Source organism: Gadus morhua, chromosome 9 (assembly GCF_902167405.1).
Source record: "Gadus morhua chromosome 9, gadMor3.0, whole genome shotgun sequence".
Classification (NCBI taxonomy): Eukaryota; Metazoa; Chordata; class Actinopteri; order Gadiformes; family Gadidae; genus Gadus; species Gadus morhua.
The window spans coordinates 16,875,803-16,885,617 of NC_044056.1; the positions used below are offsets into that span (position 1 = coordinate 16,875,803).

Here is a 9,815-nt window from a genome sequence, read left to right on the forward strand (position 1 = left end):
TGAAGAAGATTCATTCACCCTCTGAACGGATTTGTTTCGTGGGTCATTTTTTATTTCTCCCTATCCCCAGACTGAGTACGCAAGATTCGAAAACGGCCGCTTCGTCTACAGGATCAACCGATCCCCGATGTGTGAATACATGATTAACTTTATACACAAACTCAAACATCTGCCCGAAAAATACATGATGAACAGTGTGCTGGAGAACTTCACTATTCTACTGGTGAGAATACCATCTATGTTTGTGCGTGTGTGTGTATTTAACATGCACAGCATATATATACCATCTACATTATGAGCTGAGTGAGTCGTGTGTGAGTGTGTGTGGTCTCACCGTGTGTGTGTGCGTCCGTGTGGCCCTGCAGGTGGTCAGCAACAGGGACACGCAGGAGACTCTGCTGTGCATGGCGTGCGTCTTTGAGGTCTCCAACAACGAGCACGGGGCCCAGCACCACATCTACCGCCTCATCAAGGAATAACCCGCCGTCCTCGGGGAACACCTCCACCGGGACACCCGGCTCTGAGCGGCCGACCCGGAGATGTGTGTGTGAGGGAACGTGCGCTTCGTTTTCAAACCACTAACATGGCGTCGGTGACTTCCCAGACGCAAGCCGGCTGCGATTTCCCAACCGCTGCCATTCCAAAACCCAGACGACCCAGCAGTCCACCTTTGACCGCATTGACGACAGAACTCTATGGCTGTAGTTTACCGATTACCCGAGAAACGGCCTGCCGGACGCTATGCCACTTTTGAAGACGGTTTCCTGACGCAGGGGATTGTTGTTTGCGAAAGGGGTGCTGGTAACGCAGCCATAAATGCTCTACGATCCAGGTCTGGTTTGTGCTGATATTACTTTGTTGGCTTTTTTTTGCGCTTCAGGGAATGTGACGTTTCAGGTTTTGTGAAGACACAAGCAACTAGCCATACGTGGCTAGTGTCGATCCCAGTGGGCTGGCCTTATCTCCGTCACAGTCGTTACTCCATCCACTGCAACTTGTCTGCTAAGGGGATGGCACTTCTGCGTAGGTAAAGACGAACAAGAAAGTCAAACATGCCCGAGGCCCTCCTCACTCAAAGTGTATGGTGTTGTGAGTGTGTGTGTGTGTGTGTGTGTGAGTGTGTGTGTGTGTGTGTGTGTGTGTGTGTGTGTGTGTGTGTGTGTGTGTGTGTGTGTGTGTGTGTGTGTGTGTGTGTGTGTGTGTGTGTGTGTGTGTGTGTGTGTGTGTGTTAACTGTGCGGACACTGAAACAAGATTGAAGATCAGACCCTATGTATCATTAATGAAGAGCTGTGGTAGAGAATAACTTTATTAACAGAGCTGTGGTGACGACATTATTGTTTGTGTATGGATAGCGGTGGTGTATACTTTAAAGTTGTGAGGCACATTCTTGCACAAAAAGGATTATCCCAAAGAAATACACAACGTTTATTGTAGCTTTTGCTTACAAAAACATTCTAACAAGCAAACGTTGACAAGAATATATATACAAATATATATATAAATGTGTGTATAAAACCCATCTAATTTTGTTACAAATCTATAAGAATGAATTATTCCTACTCTTAATAGCTACGCCCTGTTCTCTTTTGTTACTAGACCGAAAGCTAGTTAACTAAATATAAAAACTATCAACCCCGATTAAATGTTACATCCTATGGTCACTCCCATGGAGAAACACTGTGATACATGGCAAAAGGATACACGTTCGTTGTTATAAACTGATTGGAGAAATTCAATGCATTTCCTACACCTGCAATAATTATACAGGCTCCTTATTTAAAACAAAATTTCCCCTCATGGTTTCCCATAACATGGCACCAAAGAAAGAAACCAATATGTTAACAATTCCCAACACACTGGCAGACAGACGAAGGCTTGCGTCACATTGATTGTATCATGGCAACGTCACCCTCTACATTCCATCCTATTGTACGCCAGGTCGTCATGCCAACAGCTCCCACATGTTTAGATCCTATCAATATGGACAGAGAATGTTTTAATGATGCAGTTTATTATAATCAAGACTGTTGATATATGAAAACACTTTGCCTTTATTAAGAAAAAAAACACAAACGGAGGTTATACATACCATCAAGTGCCTTCTGTTAGGAAACGCTTTTCAGGTGTTGCTGTATGCTTTTGAAAACGCCTCAACTACAAATCAACCCTTTAGATGTTAACATAATATTCAGAAACATTCTCAGTAAGCTTTGTTCACATGGAAATGTTTTCTTTAATGATGTTACTGGTTCCACGTCCACCATGTCCCCATAGTTATAGTTATTGGTATATTCATACCATGTGGTTGCCATAGGGTTAAATATGTAACTCCCGCCTTAATACAATATTCCTGTGTGTATATATATATGCTAATTGGATGCTCTTGCCAACCGTATAATGAAATATGTAACCTACTTGGAATATCTCAATGCAATAACAAGACCTCATGGAGCCATCCATCGTGGCTAATCCCTAGTAATTGAAGAGAACGCGCTGAGTGCATGGCACCTTTTACAGAACCACCAAGCCACAATAATATGACTTTGCCTAGATTTAAGATGTTATAAGATTGAGGACATTCCATGGTGACATCAAATTTTCCTAATTCACAGTTTAATATTGCCCGAACAAACACAGTTTAACACCTTTAAACATTAACAAGACAGGCAGTCTTGTAGGCGCATAAAGCATCATTGCTTTATGTGCCTACAGATCCATATTGAGAATATCTGCACCGGCATTCCCTCGAAGGGGAAATCAGTCCTATTTACAATGTGAAGTATTCCTCATTGTGGCAGCCTGAATGTGTAATGGCGGGCAGGTGTCAGGATTAACACGGAGCATATATTGATGTCATCCAGGAGCATGGAAGCACAGTGAACACTGTAGCTCTGCGTCATGTACCCGACGTGTGTGTATTCTGCCCTGGCTCAAATCGCTGGGCATAGATTCCTATTAATACTGTTTTGAAGCACCATGAATTGGTTGAAATACATTATGTTATATACTGTGAATGGAGAACTAGACGGGGTCTCCAACCAGACAAGTAGGTTGCTTGTCTGGACCGTGTCGCTTTATCGACCTGTTTAAGGTAGCTCACTGCTTAAATGGAGTCTGTCTGTCTGCCATTACATTACCACTCCACATTAGATAATCACTGAATAGCGAACACTAAAACGTAACATAATGAGCAGCTCTGCGTCGGGATATTAAGAACTATATATAAGTTGGTTACATTCTGTCTTATCAGCAGAGTCTCTTGTGAGGACCAACATCTGTATGTCCACACAACATGACGGCTAATGTGCAAAAAAAATGTAAGGCAAACGCGTTTGTCTGGTTTGGTTCAAGTGGATAAAGCTGTAATGTGTTGTGTGCTTTTCACAAGGAAATTAATCATTATCGTCTCTTGTTGTCCTTAACGTCTCGTCCCGTTTCGTCTCGAGTGCTAGTAGGTTGTAACTTTTCAAAACCACCTATTGCCCATTATACAAATTCTATCTCTTAACTCCAATATGGCCTTGAAAGTACCTTTGCAGGATATGTTTTCTATAAATTACTTTGTATAGAGGTGACAATGTTTGGTACAGATGTTGTGTATATCTTTGATATTATAATGTTTATCCAATTTTGAGAAGAAACAGATGCGTTTAGGATTGGTCTCTATTGGTATTGCACAGGGTCTGATCTTTGGTTGGTTTATATGTTTTTGATTTTTCTTCTTCATGGCTAAAAGTATGATGTTAGATATTTTATAGCTTTGTAGAAACTTTGTACGCATATGCTATTCAATTTAAATAAACAGTCATCTGTACACTTGGCTCTTATATTATTTATGCAATACTTAACCATACAACAACTTATGAATACATTGATTTAATATCTAGAGCCCTCGCCCCCTACACTACCAAGGAATCAAAATTAAATTATTTAAAAAATAATAAGAAAATGTCAGGGTTAATAGGCCTTAACGCAGAACCATTTCATTTCATGAATCATCAAAATCTGGACCCCATCTCAACTATACATTTCAGCATAATCGTCGAAATCATTTTTCACATAGTTGAACCTATACAATAATAAGTATTTATCGGTATGACTATTTATGTATTGTATGGGGAAAAATACGTAAAATGCCTCATCTGCTACGGATACGAAAAATTTAAAAAGATTGTAATTTTATCGTGAACTGCCGCCACCTAGTGGACTATACCGGAAGCCTTCGCACCATTATCTCACTCAGATACTTGCTGTAGCTATAAGGTTTCAAGTCTTTAACATCATGATGTATTTGATGTGGGCCCCAAATAAGTGACCAAATCCATTAAACGCAATGCTTTTGCTAAGATTCTAAGACCTATATCTGATAAAAAGGTTCCTTTGCAGATACATTTGACCTGGAGCCTAATTCGCACAGAGCCAAATACCAAATTAGATGGTGGTTGGGGCCCTGTTCAAACCTTTCACAGTGTTATTGTATGCAAGATATGAAATTGACAAGCCTTTTTTTTTTTTACTCATATCTCATTATATATAATACATTCAGGGCAGGAAAAACTATTCCCTACCAAAATGTTTACTCATAGGCTACTATAAAAAAAAGTGCATCCAATGTAAAATATTTAGAACAAATTGAGATTTCCAGTGAAACAGCAGCATTTCTGCAATGCATCTTAATGTAAGTTAATTCATAAAAATAACATTAAATCAATAGCTCATCAAGAAGTCATTGACAATAGATACTTTAATGATAAACTCTCCACATAATACATTCAGATACTCATTATATTTTAGTTATTATTATTTATTATAAGGTGGATATCTTTCTATCTATATATATCTATATATATATATATATATAATATATATATATATATATATATATATATATATATATATTTATTTGTCAATTATGCTGGGATGAGGATGTAATAGTCATTGTTCCCATTAACAATTCTCACTTGCACTTGCACTTTCAGAAGCTTATTTTGACTTCAGTGCAAAGTATCCAGTTCAGTTTAGGAAACATTGTCAACACTTTTCAATGACGGTTGGCTGCAGTGAGTTGTTGCAACCTAACATGTCAAACTAACTCCATGAAGAAGCTGAACCCAATCATCACATTGACACTCATCTCCTTAACTTCCCCGCGGCGGAGAGCTTTCGTACGTGGTCCAGCGGCCCCTTCCCCAGGAGGGCGGAGGAGTGTCGGTACGAGCCTCCCAGACGGTCCCAAAGAGTGAAGTATTGACCGTAGTTGAAATAGAAATATAGGTGGTGGTCCACGTGATGGGCCGCCCCGTTGATCACCTCGATCAGAGGCCAGGGGATACGGAAGTCTCCGTCGTGGATGGAGATGGTCCAGACGTTGACGAACACAAACAGGACGAGGTACACCACCTGGTGGTAAGCCGATAGAAGAGAGGATATGACAGATGATTGAATAAACATAATGGAATAGAAACCTATTTCTTGTTATTGTACAGTAGAGATAGGCCTATATGCAGCCAGCATAACTATCTATCTATCTCTTTCTATCCATCCATCAATCCATCTATCTAGATATATGGATAATACAAACTAGCAAGAGAATTGTAAAAAGCTATCGTTACTCTCATTGCAGTCATATTTAATTACAAAGATAGAGATAGTGGTAAAGTTAATTAATCCCAGACTTAAAAAGGTGGCTATATGTGTCAGTGTTTAGTGAAGCGAGTCAGCGTGCTGGGGTCACCTTGTGGAGAGGGAAGAGGAACGGGTAGATGTGGTACGGTAGACTCTGAAGGAACCCGTCCACCGGATGGAAAGCGTGACTGGCGAACGGCGTAGGGACCTTGAAAATGTGATGCTGCTTGTGCAAATACTAACCCGGCGAAAGAGATGACTCAAGTTAGGCATGGGTGTGTTAAACACTCATACAGCACATTGTATAATGTTTAATAATGGAATCGAGTTGTTAAGAGACTGGCTTTAAGGACTGTGTGTATATTTTTGTTATTATTAATGTGTGTTGATTTAGGAATTTGTTTGTCATCCTCTCTGAATAACTTATCACATCGAAATCAAAGGTCGTAAAATGTGAGAGGAGAATAATTCGGAAGCAGAAATGGCTTTTTACGAATCCGTTTATGTTGGGTTCCTTTCTCATTTCCAATTCACCTGTCAATAAAGACACAATAGATTGTCCCTATTTCATTTTCCACAAGACAATACCTTTAAATATTAAGGGCATCCTATATCCATGTAAAGTAGAACACAATCCACCACCTACTTGGGACTGTTTATATCTACAGCTCACCTTATAAACACTTTTATGATGCAGAATCCGATGCAGCCAATAGATCACCATGTCTGTGAAGAACAGGAAACCGCCAATGCTCAGGATCACCAATGGCCAGCCTGTGACAGAAATCCCCCCAAAGGTGGACGTTATAGACCGGTCATCAAGGTTGATATTCCAAACAACTTCTTGAGTGCAGATTTGATATAAATTTGTCAGCTTTAAGGGCCATTTCTGTTAGCCCAGAGCAGAACAACCAGCAGTTGTAATGTTTCAGTGGGATGCCATCGGGGCAGCCCACGAGGTAGCCTCTACCAGAGGACGAATCACTGATGTTGTCATAGAGTTTGCTGTGTCCTCTGATTTCAGCAAAGAAGAAGGCGACTGTTGGGAAGCTCATCCAGAAGATGGAGGTCACCCCTAGCTTGATTTCTCTCTGCGCCTGGTTCTGTGAAATCATACGAGGCAACGTAAAGGTTTTAAGCAGAATGTTTGCAATGTTGTACTGACCTCACGTTGATATAAAGGGATTGACACAGTGAAGACTGGTACAGAACGGTGCCAGGTTTCAATCTTAAATTAAAGCATTCCTGAAAGCAGCATGTTATGCGGTTGGGAAATTTAGGGATTATTTTCTGATACACATATATCTAAAAATATTATACATAATTTTTGGGGTATAATAAATATCATCTGTTCAAACCACCTACCTCAAGAAATAATGGGTGCTTCATGAGACGATGATCGAAGACATAGTAAAAGCTCAGGGAGGCAAACCCGAGGTAGAGCAGCTCGGCCCCCAGGTTGGTGAGCAGCAGCAGGCTGAGCACCTGCCGCAGGGCCCCGCCCTCGGGCCACGACGCAGGGTACACATAGGGAGTGAGAAGGTTACGGTCTGCAGCGTCCAGCACGTAGTCCATGGATCAATCTGTAGCAGCCAACGGGGGATGGCCAGGTTACATGACCAACACTAACTTTAAATCCCCAAAATCGTGTTCAATCGTAAAAACAGTATAGACCGTTTTAATTTGTAAGGGATGAAGAGAGAAGTACTTTTAAACATGAATGATGGGAAAATACATTGCAACATACTGTTTGTACACTTGAAGAATGTGTCAACTCCAGATTGGAGTTCACATGGGCGCTTTTCTCTCAAAGCTTAAACCAATGATAAGAGTTTAACTTATCGTTAAAAAGAGGACTAAAGAGAATTTACTAATTTAGTGATAAAGTAATTTATTTCATGCATACACTAGGAAAAGGGTAGCACATATCTAAGTGTGGGGTTATCACAGCATACATTTTTGGATCTACAGTGAGGAAGCCACCTCACACTCAGCTTCTGAACAAGGAGACTGTTGAGGGAAGACGCAGAGATGCCAACTATGAAGGAGCTGTAGAGTTCAGACGGTATTATCACCCTCCCGTGAAGTATGCTGAGGATGTCCCGGTCCCACCCTAACCACAGTCAATACTGTTTCCCCTTGGTGTTGCCAAAGTGTCACCAGTGAACATAGCTCTGTTCATGTATTCCATGTATTAATGTAATTTGTTCTGTATTCCACCCACGTGTTTAAGTCCCATTGAAAAAGTAAATTAACCCTCATTGCTACCAAGTAGTATAATCTCTAACAGAGTAATTTAACCAGCAGGTTAAAGGAGACATATGATGGTAAACATAGTATTTGAGTTCCAGGAAACATGTGTTTGAAGCTATTTGCTGGAAATAGCTTTTAGAAAAAAAAATCTCGCCTACCCCCCTGGTTTCAGTCCCTTCAGAATGCCAGCGCATTCTTTCTAGTCTCTGTAGCTCCGGCAGGGGGAGCTCTGCGGCAGTCAGGCAGCTCTGGTGGAGAAAGGGATGGTACTCCCGGAGCAGCTGGACTGCCGCCGAGCTTTCCCCACTGCGGGAGGAGCTCTTTGGCATATCCCTGCTTCTGAAATGTGCGAACATCAGAAAAAATCATGTATGGACTTTTTTCAAAGTTTGTATGCGCGTGGGAGCACCAGAGACCCAAAACAACACCCCAAATCCCAGGAAAAGTGTTGTTTTCATAATATGTCCCCTTTAATCCACCAGGAAGAATGGGCTTCTCGGCAGATAACGACATGGCTTTGACCTTCTAAATGCTTAATATAAAGTTATATATAGATAAATGTTAATAGTGCTCTGTACAACAGAAAATTTAATAATGAATGTATTGATATTGATATTTTGGGATATTTATCAAATGAACACTTGCAAACTGGAAGCATAATGTTATCTTCCTTGAGTGGATGGCATTTTTATTTCAATTTATATATTATACATAGTAAAAAGCAATAAAGCATAATAGATGTATAAATATGTAAATAAATTTACATATTGTGGCAACCCGGCCCCGACACGGCGGCCCTGGAAGCCCAGAGGGGCAGGTAATACAAGCAGTCTACCACCCTTTTCCCCTAGAGGGCGCCAAGGGCCGCATTAGCGCGGTCCCACTCAACGCCAACGGGAGACACCTGTCTATCAGGCCAATCAGACCCAGGTGAGGGCTATATAAGAGAAGCGGAGACGTGGTCTAGGGGGAAGGGTATGTGACCCATGCAGGAGCTGGGAGTGGACCGAGATACCTTACCTGGACGGCCCTTTGCCTGGGGACGGTCGGGAGACGACCGACGGACTCGACCGACGGACGACCGCATCGGGATACCGAGACAGCACGTGAGGAAGGACCGCCGCGTCCCCAGTGGCTCACGGAGCCCGGAGTCTTTCAGTAGTTTTCATTGATCGGGAGATACCCCACTTTCTGTTGTCGGATTTAATAAACGTGCCTTCGCTGGCAGTGTTTGAGCATCAGAGACTCGTGTTCATTTGAGGAGGCGGGGCAGACGGAACCGGGTTGCCACAATATATGCCTATATGCATATATATATATATATATATATATATATATATATATATATATATATATATATATATATATATATAATGTTGCATAAAATCAAGAAAGGACTGTTAAAGAAATAAACTCTTGCACATTTGAATGCGTGAAGAACAGGTTGTCAACCATCTAAAAAGTTGAGAGGCATTTACAGTAAAATGACTCACGGACCAGACGTTTCACACCGTCGCCATGTTCTTACCCTTCTGCCACCTGGTCTGATCCTGGCCCTCCAAAAGTAACTTGGATTTAGTTTGTCCTTCCAAGATCAAGTTAACTTGAGTGAAGTTGCATTATGATCTCTGATCAGTGTTGACTCTGTCAATGGAGTGTGGCAAGGGCTGCAAAGCAGAAAGAGTCCCAGACATTTTTGGGTGGAATTTGATCCCGGATTCCCGGGACATGGGGGACGCAGTAAAAGATATCCACTAAGGAAGCCCCTTGCTCGGATTCATTTCTCAGAATCGCACCCACGCACACGCACACGCGCACACACACGCACCCGCACGCACACACGCACGCACACACCATCGGAATCCAACACACAGTGCCACCTTTGTTTTTCACATCAATCTCGTGCTGTTGAATTGTGTCAGAGGATGTCAGTCT

At 41.7% G+C, this 9,815-nt stretch overlaps 2 protein-coding genes across 4 annotated transcripts in view; one reads left to right on the forward strand and one right to left on the reverse strand.

Annotated features, from left to right (window-relative positions):
• tead1a (TEA domain family member 1a) overlaps positions 1-3,821 on the forward strand; it is a 23,330-nt gene extending 19,509 nt beyond the window's left edge. Inside the window, exons 11-12 of the mRNA XM_030366982.1 lie at positions 71-223; positions 366-3,821. Coding sequence (XP_030222842.1) covers positions 71-223; positions 366-479 — 267 coding nt within the window. The 3' untranslated portion in view covers positions 480-3,821. The remainder of the gene's footprint in view (positions 1-70; positions 224-365) is intronic.
• Positions 3,822-4,880: 1,059 nt separating this feature from the next.
• On the reverse strand, positions 4,881-9,652 carry LOC115551301 (lathosterol oxidase-like). 3 transcript variants are annotated; one of them, XM_030366985.1, is made up of 6 exons: positions 9,374-9,649; positions 6,993-7,210; positions 6,598-6,730; positions 6,301-6,401; positions 5,737-5,865; positions 4,881-5,402 (listed from the first exon to the last, which is right to left on the reverse strand). In XM_030366985.1, exons 2-6 carry the CDS (start codon positions 7,200-7,202, stop codon positions 5,133-5,135), a joined length of 843 nt encoding a protein of 280 aa, XP_030222845.1. In that variant the 5' UTR covers positions 7,203-7,210; positions 9,374-9,649; the 3' UTR covers positions 4,881-5,132. The 3 variants fall into 3 exon arrangements, with proteins under 3 accessions (XP_030222845.1, XP_030222844.1, XP_030222846.1); XM_030366984.1 differs by having other exon boundaries at positions 9,409-9,646; XM_030366986.1 differs by lacking the exon at positions 5,737-5,865 and having other exon boundaries at positions 9,409-9,652.
• Between the last annotated feature and the right edge of the window lie 163 nt (positions 9,653-9,815).

Bases quoted from the DNA above. Each gene is read 5' to 3' on its own strand.
- LOC115551301 (XM_030366985.1), bottom strand. From the start codon at position 7,202: ATGGACTACGTGCTGGACGCTGCAGACCGTAACCTTCTCACTCCCTAT. The intron at 6,731-6,992 runs GTAGGTGGTTTG...ATGATTTCACAG, and splicing joins AGCACCCATTATTTCTTGAG to AACCAGGCGCAGAGAGAAAT. The intron at 5,866-6,300 runs GTGAGCTGTAGA...TCGCCGGGTTAG, and splicing joins ATCATAAAAGTGTTTATAAG to TATTTGCACAAGCAGCATCA.